At 45.4% G+C, this 16,752-nt stretch overlaps 1 protein-coding gene across 15 annotated transcripts in view; it reads right to left on the reverse strand.

Annotated features, from left to right (window-relative positions):
- DHX40 (DEAH-box helicase 40) overlaps positions 1–16,752 on the reverse strand; it is a 1,529,377-nt gene that overhangs the window by 343,397 nt on the left and 1,169,228 nt on the right. For all 15 annotated transcript variants that reach the window (XM_069615133.1, XM_069615132.1, XM_069615130.1 and 12 more), the window contains one exon: positions 2,134–2,248. In XM_069615133.1, the coding sequence (XP_069471234.1) occupies positions 2,134–2,248 (115 nt within the window). The remainder of the gene's footprint in view (positions 1–2,133; positions 2,249–16,752) is intronic.

The following is a 16,752-nucleotide window of genomic DNA, read 5'->3' on the forward strand; positions in this document are numbered from 1 at the left end:
GCTACTTCTCGTGAAATGGATTGACAGCCCTAGCACCCTACTTACAAAATTAATAAAAACCTTCAAACCATCTCTGGGAATTGTTGTTACAAGAACAGCCACACTGCGCCAATTGTGATAATTTTTCTCGTGCTGGGATAGCACTTTATTTATTAAGTAAACTAGAAAAATGTACAGCCTAACGCGTGTTTCGAGCAAGACCTAGTTCTTCATCAGAGGCTTGTCTGAATTGCTAATAAAGCGTACGAATGATAATCCCAGCGTGACAATTGTGTCACCTGGTATCCGGTTGGATGATTGAGAACTCTATTGCCTCGCAGTTACGGAATTCCACTGGAGAAACTTTCACTCCGTGCTGTGAGTTTCTCCGGTGGAATTCCGCAACTCACTCACTCACTGTGGAGGCACACATGTGGGAGCTACCAAGGCATATTTGCAACATTATTTTAAATCAGCATAAGTATTTCACCGATGAATGGCTCGATTCTGAAGGATTTTATCTTATTTATTTTTAAACATATTGCAGCCCTGTCACAAGTGGCACACACATAACCTCCTGCGCCCCCCGTCCCCCCAAAAAATCACTCCATGGCTTACAGAAAGATCAAGGATTTGTATTGGTTTTCAATGGGCCCTATGGCCGTGCCTCGCTCTCGCTTTAGTATCGCACCTTCTCCTTAACCCACTGTCCCTGACCCCAGGTTAGCATTTACAGCACAATTTTATCCTACTTCTGAATAATACAGTGTGTGAAGACCTAAGACAGCATCTATACTCCCACGGGGACTTCCTAACTTTCCCTACTTTATAAACAGGTTAGTGGTCTATTAAGGAATGGGATTGTGTCTTACAGACACACAGCCTGACTTGGTCTCCTTTTCTATAACGCTCTTACACTCCCCTCTCCCCCTCGCTTCCTTCTGTTCTCTTCTCACTACTCACCTGCTCCGAACTCCACCCACCTACACTCTTTCTACTCCCTGTGATTTCCTCCTCTGTCCCACTGATGTCTTTCACACTCTCCAAGCCTCGCCTCCACCCTTGGAAGTTACTTCTACCTTCCTCATACTCCTACTCCTTACCCCCACTAAAACTTCCTCTGCCACACTACTATTCCTTCCTCCTCACTACTACTACTCCACTCAACCTTCCACTCAACCTTCTACTCAAACACCTTCCTTCCACTTATACAAGCGCTTCAGTCACTCCCTCTTCTAAGCACAAGCGCCACTCTTTCATGCACACTAGGAAGGCAGTACCGCTTGCACTCACTAACCAATACCTCACCTTCTGCAGAAATCAACCTGTTTTTTTTAGTTCCTGAGTGGGTTCTGACCACCAGCTGCTGGAGCCAGAAAGTGTATTGCAGCTTCTACTGCAGCCGTGCAGGTTCTGTATTGCCTGGCTTCTCTCTCCTCACTGGCTCTCTGACTGTGGTCGTGAGCAAGGGATGCTGGAGAGTTGCTTTCATGTGGTCGGATCGAGGTCTCTGGTCTCTCACTGCAGATGGTGTGAGGATCTGGGGGCTCCACTTTCTCTGCTGGTTGATGCCCAGGTCTTGATGGTTGCTTTAGAAAACGTTCAAAGACACTAGCAGGCATTTTGGTTTGGAGACATGGTGTGAGACAAAAGGGTACTGGTCAAATGCATGCTGGCACAAGGGGGGCAGGATTGGGGCCCTTGCAACTACCACCGTCCTCCTCAGAGGTAGGACTGGCTTGTAACTTCCCACTGGTAGGCCTTCCACCCCCAACAGAGAGGGGTTCCCATCGCCTCTTGACAAGGCCAGGGTACTCGCTTTGTCACACCCCGTATTTCAGCCTTCTCCTGCTCACATGCTGAGTACACCCTTAAATGTTCACCTTTTAAAAAACATTATATGTAAGGAATTTTGATATAAGCAAAAGTAAACTGTTTGGTGACTGAAAGAAACAGAGAAAAAATGTGTGAGCGGTTATACAGTAGTGGTCAAATAGTTTTCAACTTTATGTGTACACTCATGTGTAAACATTTGACACACAAAGTGCTTTCAGCGAGAAAATACGCTGTTAACGTTCTACGTTGTTAAAGCTGGGAAACTTTGCAGCTTTGGGGTTCCCGTGACCTCTGAACCACGATTTGTTATTCACATACCTCATACGGCACTGTTCAAAGATGTTGAAAAGTGTGGCAAAGTCATTGCTTCCGCCAGCCTGCAATGACAGCTCCTCATGTCTACTGTTAGCCTCTTCCTGTTTCTGTAAGTCACCTGAGGAATCACCAAATGCTATATTATTGTTGGTAATACACAGAGAAAGGAATGACATGGTTTAACTTTAACATCAGTTCTCGGAGAAACCTGCGCAGTACCATGAAATGCTATCTTTTCTCAGGTGAAGAGAACTTTTGGGGCAGGAAGCCTAAAATGTCTGATTTGTTGAGTTCACACCCACTCATACAGCTTCCCAATGCTTCACCGTATATAGCTAAAGCAATCTTCGATTCAAACCATGAAACATACTAAAGAAAGCGATAGCAGACGTTTCTGCAGATAAGCATCTGTTCTTATATAGTTACTCCTCATTGATTATGGTCACAGAAATTTCAGAGCATGGATTTCTGGGTTTTATACTAATTGTTTGAATACAACTGACCGCGGCCTAATTGACCTTTTTTTTGCGGCCGAATTGGCCGAAAATATATGCGGGGGAGACACTCACCACAGCCCGCCGCCCAATCCACGTAAATTATTTATTACCCCAAACCCACCCCCACATATATATTCGGTCAATTCGGCCGCAAAACAAACGGTCAATTCAGCCACGGTAATTCGGCCATGGTCAGTTTGGGTAGTACCGGATTTCTGTGCAGCACTCTTGTTACACAGAAATCAACACTCCAGTAGATACTGTGCAAATCTGAACAACATTGGACCTCATTACGAGTATGGCGGTAAGGCAACAACGGCGCCTGTATCGCTACCGGCACCGTTGGTACCGTACCACCATACTAGGAGTTATGCTTGCAGATGCCCTTACAGCCGCCAGGTCTGACCTGGTGGCCATACCGGCACCCGCGAGCAGAACATGATGGTAGCACCGGTACCGTTATTAACGGTACCGGTGCTACCACCTTCCCCATTCCCATTGAGAATGGGGATGTACCGGGCCCGGCACCCGCATGCGAGTTTGGAGGTAGCCTTGCCGGTAAAACCGGCAAGGCTACCGCCAACTTCGTAATGAGGCCCATTGTCTTAGTTTACCGGGTACTACTTAGTAACTCCAATAAAACAACCCCCAATCCAGAGGGATTATCCCTGTGACCTCTGAAAATATCTACTGCCGTTTATAGATGCAGCATCCATCACAAGCACTATTGATAATTATTTTTCCAGCACCCTTAAAACAACCATCGCCAAAGACAACTTTTGGCTTTTGTGTAGTCATGGGATAGGCAGCAACGTCCTACTCACACGAGTTCCAGATGCAACCTTTGGCCCTCTGAAAGCCATGCTGCTTAACACCTCATAACAGGTCTTAGTAAATCCCACCACAACACCCCATCCTTAAGCAGCTGCCCCAAAAGCTTTTTTCTCTTCAGTTGGTCTAATCGCCCCATCCATCCTTTACTCTTCCCCCTCCAAAGAATTCCTGGTACCCTTCTTACCTTGTACAGCATTCCTTGCCAGCTAGGTTTGTTCCCTCAGGAATATATATGTTGTTGTAATTGTTTTATTATGGCAGCCCGGCCATAAAAACATTTGCATTTAAGAAAGAACATTGGCATATATAAAAAAAAATATTTGGCATATTTAAAATTTCAGTCATAAACCCAACAGCAAATATAGAAATTTCACTGAAAAAAGGTATCAAACTGGCAACAGAATATTAGTATATAGTAAAAGCATCTACCAGCGCTTACGGCAGATAATTTAAAATCTGCTTCCCCTCATAACATGATTATTCTATGTTAGCACCATTAAAATTCATAACATTTCAAGGTTTATAGTGATAGCATTGAATGCAAAAGCCTCGGAAAAAAATGCATCGAAAAAATGCATTTTTTAAATGGGCCCCCAAACTCTGTTTTTTACCCCTTAAACCCCATTTTAATAAAATAAAACTTTACCTACAAAAAAATGCATTTTTTCGATGCTTTTGCATTCGATGTATTGTATTCGATGGAATCACCGGATACCAATTTCAATTATAAATTGCTGAAATCAATTTACTTAAAAATTGACAATACCGAGGGGAGAAATATCCACCAAAATGCACAGGGTTTACAATATGAACAATATTACAAGTAGATCTATTCCCATCTAAATGTTCTGCATATGAAAGACATGGCTCACTTTGACAATCAGACCCCTTTCATTTCAAATTTGATATAAGTTGAGTTTTCTCCCTTAGTAACCAACTTATAAAGATGTAACGGCAGGTGGACAATACCACATGCTGGTGGCTTGTATTCTTACACAAATCCACTGGCTATCTAGTGTTTCTGATGCCCTCAGCAATAAAAAGTGGGCTCAGGTACAGATGCTTGAGACCACGAGTCCCAGGGCAAACCAGGAGGAAGTGGATAATTGTTTCCTTTCAAACGCCACAAAATTGACAGGCATCACTGTCAATCAACGTCCACCTCATCATGGTTGGGACCAGAGGTACAATTCCCAATCAAAATCTTGCATACAGACCCCTCTCACGCATAGTACAAGGTTGGTCCAAATAATTCTCGAAACCAGCTGCAAATGTATGCGTGAGATAAACTGAGCCAGTTTGCACAAGTGAGACTTCTTGCACCAAGTGGCTTTCTGATTTTATTTCAGTGCACCTTTTAACTCCGAGCACACTATGCTGTCTATTCCCTGAGGCGTTTCCCACAACGAACTTGCTCCTAAAGATGTCAATAAATCCTTCACATGACACACCCACTTAAGGCTTTTCCCCCTTCTAACGACATAGGGAGCTTCAACCCTTCCCTCTGATGATATAATCCCTCTACTTGACATATCCTTCACCAGTATAATACTGGTCTTGATTAAATGAAGCCACCAACGGAGGTGACACCTAATTCCATTCTCACAGAGGAGGTAGGAGCGCTCAGAGGCAAAGATAGCAATTTATATAAGAACTTTGATTCAGTCCCTTCCAAAGCCTCCGTATTCCCTTGGCCCCAAAGTTCAGCACCATATATTGAGGCCGGAACTATGACCTCTGTGCAGCTGTAAGTCTGGGGAGACTGTTCCACTTCCAGGTTTACAGAACATAGATTTTACTGCTGCGCAATGTTTATTCAATTTAAGATTAGATCTCTCAATCTGCTCTACCCAATCAGCATCCTGCTGGAAACGGAAACCAAGATAATCAAAACAATAGACTTGCTCAAGAAGAACATTGTCCACTGTTAAACAGAGGGAATAGGGTTTCTAGTATTTTGGGCGAAAAAAACCTTGTCTTTGTTTTTCCAGTATTATCTACCAAGCCGAATTTATTGCATTAACTTTTGAAAATTCTCAAAGAATTCCTTAAACCCTGGTGGGTAGTTGACAATAACACAGCGTCATCCGCATAACATAATGTTGGATACTTCACAGCTCCAAACCTAGGGCAATCTTGACAGTCAAACACAATTGCGTCAATTATCTCCTGTAAATATATACAGAATAACAATGGGGCCGTCACGCAGCCCTATCCGACTCCCTTGCCAACTGAAAACGCAGGAGTCAGTTCACCTCCTATACCATATCTTACTTGCGGATGGTTGTTAGAATATAACTTGTGCACTAGTGCAACTAAGTACACTGGGCACTTTCTCTTGAGCAAAATCTCCCAAGGGATGTCCCTCAATACACTATCAAAAGCAGTTCTAAGGTCTAAAAACACTGCATACAGTTTCACCTTTGAGAGACTGATATATTTCTGCAGCATAAGGGACAACGTGAACCATTGTTCCACTGTTCCCCTTTCCGCTTGAAATCCTGCCTGCAAAGAAGAAATTACCTGTCTGGCATCAGCCCACGCCTGTAACCTATTCAGGATAATCTTTCCAAATATTTTTCCAGCGGAATCTAAAAGAAATTGGGCAGTAGTTTGCTGGGGAATCCCTAACCCCCTTTTTATATAGTGGAACCAATAGCGTACTTTGCCATGATGAGGTTATGGTTCCTGCCCCAATTATTCCATTGAAGATTGCATGGAGGACCATGGACAAGGTCTCAAGATCATCCTGAAAGAGGTCCGCTGGGATATGATCTGGACCTGCATCCTTCCTCGTTTTCTGGCTACTGATCGCCTCCACAACCTCTGTCAGATTAATGGAGAGCCCGTACCCAACTTCGGCCGGCCATTGCGAAAGTGTTGCATAGGTAGCAATATTGCAGCCCTGATCAATGTAAACGGTGCTAAAATGGAGCCACCAAATGCGCCCAGAAAGAATGCAAATAGGAGTGCCATCAGCTTCATTGGCCACTCCTGCCACTAATTTCCAAAAGGGGATGTCATCTTTAACTCTACTTGCCTCGTGGAGTTTGCCCCAGTAGGTATTTGCAAATTCCCTCTTTTTCTTACTGAGTAGCCTCTTATAACTATGTCTCAACACTGATAATTGCACTTTATTGGCAGTCCCTTTGGCACAACTAACAATCTTTCCCTTAGCTTCACAACACTCAGTTGAACCACCCCTTTTTTCTAGCAACTCGTTTCCTTAATCGAGACACAGAACAAGAAAAAAATAAGGTTCTAGCTTAAGTTTGAGTTCTTCATATTCTGCTAGAATAGCTGAACTGGACTCTTGATTATTACAAATAATTTCAATGCTTAATATGGAATTTTCCATATTTTTCCATACACATGATTTTTCTTATCTCCCTCTACCAGTTTCTTCCATCTTACTACCTTCTGAACGTCACCAGTGACAACAATCCCCTGGGCTCTTTCCTCCAATAAACCTCTTGATCGTTGGTTCACAGTCATGGAGAGTTTTAAGTCCAATAGGCTATGATCACTACCCACTCTACTTTTTACCTCAAAATTCTGACTCTTTGGCCAGGTTTTACCTGTTATGAGTACGTTATCGATCAAACGTTGAACGTTAGGGCCATTAAATGTATATTTTGCAGGTTGGTCATTGAAAAACCTACAGTTACAAGCCCTTAGGTTCAGATTGTGCAGGATCAAGGCTGTTTTCACGGCATGAGTAAGTGATCTTTTTGGGGCGGTGGCCATAAGGTCTGGAATCCCAGGCCGGATCCTGTTCCTCCCAAATCTCTTCTAATAGATTCAAAGGCTAATATTGTAGATTCAGTTCACCTATAACAGGCAGAGTTGCCTCTTTCTGCCTTAGATTGCAACCGTCGTTTTCCAACCTCTGGAGACGTTTCATGTATCCAAACCACCAGCCGTAAGAGGTCTGTTGTAGATGTTGTATAGTGACAGACTCTCCCCACTATTTGTACAGATGAGAAGATGTTGCAGGTATGATGATCCGGTGTCATTAAATTTCACTTCCCAATTTAGGGTTTTTTCGATCCAGATTAATAAGACATGATAGCATACGAGTGATAGGCCTGTACAAAAGGGGTTGTAAAAGCCAATGTTTCTTGGAAAATGAATACTTGGAAATCTCTAATATACATTAGCCAATCTGGATCTTCAATATATCTGGCATTCCCACCTATATTCGAGGATAGTAAACGGACCGTTCCATTTCTTCAATACCCGACTTCAGGAGCCCTAGTCACTAAACTGCATCTAAGTCGATTATACTGCTGTCCATTCCCTCTATGGATGTTAACTTAGCAGTATTCTTTTGGACGACATTCTCAACAATTAACAGTTGAGGACCAGCTCTGGAATCCCTTATCCTCTGAAAAAAGAGCTTAGGGCATTTTAAGGCAATGTTGACATTATTGAGCAAATAAGTTCTGGCATCTAAGCCCAGGATTGCCTGAGTCAAGTCACAAGATGTGCGAAAGACTTGGACATAGTCGAAGGGTGGAGTTGGCGCTCTTATACATTTGACTACATCCTCTCTAATCAGAGAGAGACAACACCTTGTGTGCCTGAACCAGTGTGCCGTTTTGTTTATCAGGGCATCCTAATATTCAAATGAGCTGAGTGTCAACCGAGGGACATTGGCCATTATTACTGATGGACAGCCTCTTAGGTCACCCAAAGGGAAGTTTCTTATCGGGTTATTACAGCCTGCCACTGAGCTTCAGAATCTCTCTGAATTACCAGTTGGGAGCCCGTTAGAACCTCTTCGCGGATTAGACTCTCCACCCTCCATGCCTTCTTTGGAGAATCATTTCTGTTCCAATTTATGTTACTTTGTTTTTTTATGTTGCCCATCGGGGCCCTAAACAGTGACGCATTGAGGCCAGTAGCAGCTTTGGTCGCTGGAGCCTGGATTCCACTCACTGCTGTGTTGTTTTACTCATTCTAAAGCGGTGGGGCTGGGGGGGGGCGCTTACTGCCAGCTGGGCTGTGATTTGTGTAATACTAGAAGCTATTATAGCTTTCAAGGCTGTTAGTTGATTTGTTAAAGCAGTAAACCATCCCTCGATGACCTCTGCAATTTCCTCTTTTATCTTTAAAACAGAGTCCTTGATCAGCTCTCTCAGACTACCCAGTTCAAAAAGGTTACTGGCAGTTGGGCCCAAACAGCCTATTTCAGTTTCTGTTTCTTTCCTTACAACCTTCCTCCTCTGCTTCTGATGAACGCCCTCACAGACTTTCCCTTCAATATTTTAGGGCCTTCCCTTATATATACCCATAGTTTTACTTATACGTCTAGGAATTAACTTTTTCCCCCTTTCCCTTTTTTCTTCCTCCCTCGACTGTGTGCTGATGACTTCTGTGCATGGCCGCCCTCCAACCCATGGATATTTGTAGTAGTTGGGGCAGATGATTTTGGAACTTCTACTAATATGTCGCCGCCCTCCTCGACATCCCACCTCCCCCCCTCTTGTATGCATGGATTTCAACCAGGCGCAGAGGGGCATGAAGTCCCTGCCCTCCGCCATCTATATTCCTTCTACCACTTTTAACTGGAAGTAAATAGTTTTGTCCTCCCTCCTGACCAGTGATCTTATCCTTTTGGAAGGCAATCAAGGAGTTTGTGTTAGCTTTCCACCCACTCACCCTCACACAATGTATTTCTTGTGTTACTGGGATCTTGTAAGGACTGTAGGGGGGTTATCTGTACTCTTGCCCTCTATATGGTAGAGTAGAAGCACAGAGCATCCCAGCCATGATTCTCTAAGCAGTAGCAATGGACGAGCAACGAAGGCTTAAGCTCTCAGGAGGTGATGCAGGCTGGCTCTTAAGTACACTGTAGTCCCCAAGCCCCCACAAAGGAATGTCCACACACTAGGTTAGTGATAACACAGTTCTTTATATAAATAAGGTTCAGGATATATACATTCACAATAACACACTTTGTGCTCAGGTAATACTAAAATTATAAATATGTACAATATCTATGTGCTACCGCAATTCACTCTTGACTCCTTTAAAATGCACCAACTGCTGACCGTTGCAATGACATACAAGTCTAATAGCAATGTGAACCAACACCAGACATAGGGGGGAAACAAGTGGTTAAACAATTGGCAGAATACTTTGTCCCATCCATCAGACACAGTTCCGTATGAGGATCCCCCCACCTGGGCAACCTGTAAATAAAGTATACTGACAAGTCCAGTCCACATAATGATATGATATGATAGTTTATTTATATAGCGCCTATACACAATGTGTTTCAAAGCGCTTCAAGGCAAGGGGGGGAACAATGGAAAAAACAATGACATTATTACAGGCCATGAACAGTAAAGATGTGAAATTAACTATCGTACTCGGCCTGACGACATTTCAGATAGTGCAAGAGCTAAGACATAGATAAGGAAGCGAGGGGGAGAGTGGGAAGGAAATGGAAACAGACAGGCGACTACCGTACTAGGCCTGCCGACATTTCTGGTAGAGCCGGAAAAAAAAAAGAGGTGAGGGAGAGGGGTGCAGAAAGGTAGGGGAGGAACAAAACAAGTGACTATCATACTAGGCCTGACGACATTTCAGATAGTGCTGGAGGCGGGGTGGGGGATACGTGGGGAGGAAAAAAACAGTAAGGGGAGGAAGGAGGAGACAGACGAGGTTGCTATCATACTAGGTCCATATTGTTTAGCAGAGTCTTGTTTCCTTCAAAAAATGTTCTACTACCCCAATGTACCTGGTTAAGCAGAGTTCGACGTCGAGTCGTCGACGGATCCTTCTTGAGTGAACTCCCGTTAAGGCAGGAGCCACGGATCATCGATATCCCTTGAAGAAAAGGTGAACACGGTCGTCGAGGGTGCAGCTTCGACCTTCACAGTGCTTGTCGACGGTCAGTCGTGGACATCCTTTGAAGATGAGGCATGCGGTACACCTCGATGACAAGAGTTAGTTACCGCAAAGAGTACTTAATGAAGAACGTAGGCCCAGCAAGGGCATTGGGTCGTCTGTGTTTGGCGTCAGCGATCGGGACACTACCACGGCTGGCTTTCGGATCTTCGTCAGAGTCTTTGTGGGCTTCGGGTGGACGGGAAACCCACCGGCGGGTTTTCCTCGGTTCGTCGGCGACCTCAACTTCCTCCGGTGGGACAAAGTGGTTGACGGTGATGAGCAAGGGAGTCCATGAGTTCAGAGTGTCTTAGGCAATGGAGCGTTGCGGCTCCGGTCGATGAGGTTACATCGGTCCTCCGAACCTCGGTCGACGGTGGTGGTCGTCAATAGCCATGACGTCCTGGTGCTTTGCTTCAGATTCATCGGCGGTCCCCGTCTCCGGTCAGCAGCCTTTCGATGACTGACTTCCAGAGAGACTTGGTTAGCTGGTGCACAATGTTCCCTCTTAGCTCGGGAAGAGGTCTCCTAGCCAGGTACTCTCTTGGATCAGTCCTCGAAGGCACAGAAGCTTTCAGATTGCATTGTAGGATAGCAGCAGCAATAATTCTTCTTCCGGCTCGGCTTGAGAGTAAGCATCAAGTTTCGACTTCAGCTTCTGAACAATTCCAGTAAGTGAGAGGCCCCCAGTTATACTGTTCTGTCTCTCATTCACACTGCTGAGCCAGGCCCAGGCATCCAATCATTCAGAAGGGCATTCAGCAGGCAGGCAGGCAATCAGGCTCACAGTGCATTCAGGTAATTCTTCTCCATGCAGACACTCACAACAAGGAATGTGGATTGGGACAAGTACCCAGCCATTCAGCACTCCACACTGCATTCATACCAGTTTTGGGCAGGGCTGTCTCAGTCATTTTGTGTCACACACCAGAAACCAGACAACCATAATATGAAATGTATATTGGTCACACACTCCATTCACCCAGGTCCCACCCCACGGGTGTACCCACACCAAACAGTCACTGGGAAGGCTCCAGCCAGTCTGTCCTGGACTTCCCCACAATACCATATATGGAACTTCCACCCAACAGCCAGTCAGGGGAAGGGATGGAGTCAGGGCTTCCCATGACTTTGGGAAAACAAGGTAACGGGCAATGGAAAGCAAGAGGCCACAGTGGCCATCTTGTCTCCCATCAGGAATCAACTGATTCCAATGGAAGAGCCTGGGTATCCCAAAATGGAGGATACTCAGAGCAATTGTCAAATTCAGCATGGAGCTGTGACCAGCCCATACCCTGCTCTGTGGGCCACACACAGGTGCCCAAAAACATACACTAGGAGTACAGGGTTGTATCCCGACCCATGGGTGCCATAACGGTATCCCAACGATCTGTTCACCACAACCAAAAAAGAGGAAGAGCTGCACTGCCAGGAGTCCCACATGGACTCCTGTGCAGAAAATAACACAGAACACACATGATAAAAAGGACTAAAGGACAAGGGCAGGCAGGCCCTGTGCCTCCAATTCATTTCCAGCATCACAGGTATAAGGCCTCTATTAGCAAATCGTTAGCTAGCTCTGTGTTCACACAATTAAAGGAGTACTCCGTTTGGACTAAAGGGGTGGCCAAATGGTCAATAATGTCAATATTCGTCAGAAGCCCTTTTATTTCAGTAATTAAATTACTATTATCACTGATGGGTTTTAACATCCTGGAAATGTTTTGCCACCTGGGAACAGGCGAGGTAGTGGGCTGTGCTTTTCTTTTCCGCATGGTATATGAATAATTATAAGTTCGTCCAACAGTTATAATTCCAGTTGCAGATTTTATCACAATTATATCAATTCAACTTCACAATAATTAGTTCTTCAGCCAACACATAGAGACAGAGCGAGGCACGCTTGACAGCTAAAAGGGCTGCCATAGTCCGTCTCCCCTTCCTCGCCCCGGTCACAATAATTTTCCTGTAGCTGCTCAGTAGAGAACACAGCTAAAACAAAACAAGGGATGGAGCGAGGCACGCTGACGGCTAACAGGGCCGCCAGAATCCGTCTCCCCCTCCCCGCTCCCATCACAAAGTCACAGAGACGCAAAAAGAATCACAAGGTCACAGGCCACAACCACAAGCCACAGTTTGAAAATCGCAGGACCAATTGCTGGTGAATTCCGCTCCAGTCAACTCGACAGTAGCTGGCTGCCAATTGCGCCAGTCCGTTGTAGCAGAATTGTAGTGAAATACCACGCCAAAAGTCGCCTCCCTCCTGGCACTAGAGGAGAGGATAAGACTATGGAGAGTGTTTATAGTGGTAAACTGCGAAATAGACTCACTAGACATTGCTATGTGTCATGGAGTCATAGTGCGTGAAACGTGGGACAGGTGCAAGGCCGTGCTCTGTAGTTCTCCCGCCTGAGGCCTCCGAAGAGCCAGTGGCTCCAAACAGCTGAGCTTGCCCTTTGCCAGCAAGGGTCCCCCTGCACTGTTATATGCGAAGGGGGCATGGCATAGCCCCGACAGGAAACCAAGAACGTAGAGCTGCCAGGAAGTGTGCCGCTTCAAACAGCCGCGCTTGCCCTTTGCCGTGCATACGTGCATCCACCAGGTTAAAGAAGGTCTTAAGTAAAAGGACATGTGACAAATACAGGGAATTCGTCCCTTCTGCCAAAGGGGAGAGCCACCCCCTTTGTGATTAGGGAGGTGATCCCGCTACTAAACACACTCCCTAGGGTACAGGACAAGTGGGACCTCGCTGGGGTGACCCACTTTGGGGGACAAGGAAGTCCCAGATTCAAAATCTGTTCCATCTGCCTTAACCCAAGAGTCCCAATTGTTTCTTGAATGCATGGGGGCTGAACATGTTAATAATGTACAAGGGCCTTTAAATGTGCTTGGTTTGACTGCTGACCCCACCTTGCGGCCAGAATCTCGGAACCAATGGACTTTCATTTCTCATTACATAGGGGAGCGTAAAAAGGGGGCAAGACCCTTAACTGCTAGGTGAGAAACAGACGCTGGGAGGGATCCAGCCGCTGCAAAATGCTCAGCCTCTGCTAGGCTGAGCACAGTGGAAGTCTGCAATGTTCGCCGAGCCAATCCAGTCTGGATGCAGGACCACGTCACATTCATGGTGGGTGGTGTAAGGAAGGCATTGTATTAACAGTAAGACAGAAACAAGGAACCACAGTTCAAGGGTCTTTATTGAAATTCAAAAAGGGTTTGAAAAACGCCTATCTAATCTGAAATCTATAGATGGGAGCAAGCTATATTTATTTATTCGTTCATTTGTAGAGTGCACCTAACCCACAGGTATCTGGACGCATTCTTTGAATGTTACAGTTTTGTTACAGAAGCATAATAATAACGCAGCCCTAGTGGTGTCTTGTCAAAATAAAAGGGCCTATACTAATAAACCTATTGCCAATCCTTACCTCTAAATACAAATAGTGTTGGAAACAGTGTTAAGAAAGAAGTGTTCACAAAATGATATGTCAGGATGTTCAGGCCATTGGCCTCCCTTCCCCACGTTCTCAGCATGGGACAAGGCGGTACACTTGAGCTTAGCACAGTCACTGGCTTCTCTAGCATGAGGGTGCAGTTCAAACCTTAGCATCAGGGCCTTCTGTGCCAAATTCTCTTTGCCTTTCAAAGTCTCTTCGTTCAGAGGGCCTGATGCGACAAACAAACAATATGTTATTTTCCTCTTAGGTTTTCACACATACTCAATTTCTCAGGTGATTCACTATCCACCTCGGGATCCCCCTCAGCCGGGCTGAGATCCCCTTCAATACAATGCTTGTCAGATTTCCACATATCCAATTTCTCAGGTGATTCACGATTCACCCCGGATCCCCTTCAGCCAGGCTCAGATCCGTTTCAACACAATGTTCAATCACTCCCCTTCCACCGGGCTTGGACGAACTTTATCTATTTTGTCATCAACTTGCTTGGCAGTATCAACATCGAAGACTTCCGATTGTGCACAGGATTTAGCGTGACCCGTCACAGGACCACTTCGATGTACCGTTCTTTTTCCAATCTTTCACCTTTCTTAACTCTCAGTTAGGTACACTACAGAGACTTTCGAATGAGTACCCACGCGGTACCAGACCACTCTGTCAAGGGGATCGTATCTCGGTTTCAAAGTTCAATCACTCATCTGTTGTTCCCTTTTTACTTGCATTGGTTATCACAGGCGTTTCATACACTGTTCGCTTCAGTGTTAACCATACAATGTTGCCGCTTGCAACCTTGGCTTCAACACAGACCGGTCTGGTATCCCCAACTCACTTACTGTGTTGATTTCACTGACGCTGCTTTGTTGTAGAAGCCAAGGACAGTACCACAGCGGCAAGCGATTCTCCCCACCTTGACTATCAGCGCGGGAGATCCCCGGGTACCTCCGACACAAAATTCTGGATTCTTCAGCCTGGTTTCCTGGTCTTACGCTTTCTATTCTCAAGGGTTTGTGAGAGTAACAGTTCTTCGTCGAAAAGACCAAGGGCACTTCCCTTTTTGTGATCCCCTTCTATGTTGCCGTCTTTCTCCTCGTGTTACACTGCCATCTTGGAACTGCTGCTTCCTCGTGTGCCTTGCATTGCTCAGCGTGTGCTCTCGTGCTCCGCCTTTTATCCGTGTGAGGAAATGTAATGGAAGTCAGGTTTGTGTAATGGTCAGTAATTGCCTGACCATTGTATTGGGTCATGTTAGGTATACGGCTCGGTTGTTAGTCTGTTTTCTCTCATAGTGAAATGTCAGTGAGAAAGAGTTTGTGTTTCGCAAAAGGGGATGTCGGCTGAGAATTGGCCCTATGGAAGGAGGGAGATTGGGTCATGGTGGCAGGACCTGTAGTGGATGGACCGGGCGGTCCAACAACTGCGCTGAAACCACTAACCCTACTCGTTCACACAGCTACCTACACTGGCCTGAACAGTATCCAGAGAGGAGGTGGCTGGATGATCAGTACAAGGAGGGAAGGTCAAGTCCTTGGACCGCTTCCCGACAGCCAGCTGTACAGGGCCCAAGAAGCAAGCCCCGGGGAGAGTGGGAAAAGGCAATTGCCCGCCACGAAAACCCAAACCGAACCAGTGAAGACTCCTGACACCAAGTACCAGGTAACAGGAGTTATTAATGCCTGGGAGAGGACCAACGGAAACTTAAAGATAGCCTCAGAGGACATCAGAAATACCAGGAGGGTGTAAAGAATTGTTAGCTGAACATATCAAATATCAAGAGCAGTAAAGTAACTAAGCTAACCCTGACCTTGGCTGTTGTCATTAAAGTCTGTCAGTACGGCTCTGGAAAAAAGACGCCCCTTCAAACGTATTAAAAGGATTACCTTTTCGAGTACAATCCGAAGAAAGCGAAACCAGGAGCATCATTGGCGAGGACAGAGTTCTCAGGACGGCAATCGTTGATAGAGACAAAGATCTCCTCCTGGGCACCCCAGAATCATCTAGGGCCAGGCCCCAATGAACTTTGACCATCAGTCAGTTACACATTGCTAATTTGGTCAATACCAGATTCTGCCAAGAATCCTGTCTTTTCAGTTCAGGACCTTAACAGTGCTTTACGCAAGATAAGAAGAAAACTATTGTTATCACTTTCTTCTCGCTTGAAAGGCCAGGAGAATCGAGAATCCTTTGAGACACTAAACTATAAAGAAATAGAGAAAACAGAAAACCATTTTGTGATACAGGTCTCAGGCCAGTTTCAAAAAAGTGTGGTGCTGGAGAGTCGAGAGGGCTCCGGTAACAGCTTCACTGCCCAGTGGGCGCGGATCGAGAGTTGTGCAAAACCCTGAGATTGTGAAAACCTCCATAAGGGAGCTACAACACTTACTAAGAACTGTGAAAGACATTGGAGAACCAGCTAGGAGAAAGGAGCCATTCTCCTAGTCCCGAAAGAACGTTGTGTGATAATTTGATTTTCTGTTCGGTCACAGAGAACCCAGACTGCCATGGAACCTTTGCGTTGAAGAATCTAAGAGGTGTTTGGACGCTTCGCATCCAGGAGAAGGGCGTCATTCTCCTGGATTACCAACAGTAGCTGTACTTTATGGTGTTTTGTTCTAGTGAAGGACAGAATATGAGCCTTTTTGTTTTAACTCACATGGACTTCCTGACAAGCACCAGAGTTTCTTTAGTTTAGGTAGGGAAATCCCTACCTAGGGATAGGTAGGTTTGTTTTTTCATTTAATAAAAGTCTATAGCAACCATTATGGCACCACTTGGTCTGTCTCTTCATTCCTTGTCGCCACACTTACTACAGAGAACATGCATGAAATAGTTTATATCTGTAAGCCGGAGGGCACTCATCCACATAGTCTGTGTTCCCTGCAAATGTGGGGTCTGCATCAACATATGATTTTCTGAGCAGTCCATCTCTGATGAGCTCC

This window comes from Ambystoma mexicanum, chromosome 9 (assembly GCF_040938575.1).
Source record: "Ambystoma mexicanum isolate Mex_15411 chromosome 9, UKY_AmexF1_1, whole genome shotgun sequence".
NCBI classification, from domain to species: Eukaryota; Metazoa; Chordata; class Amphibia; order Caudata; family Ambystomatidae; genus Ambystoma; species Ambystoma mexicanum.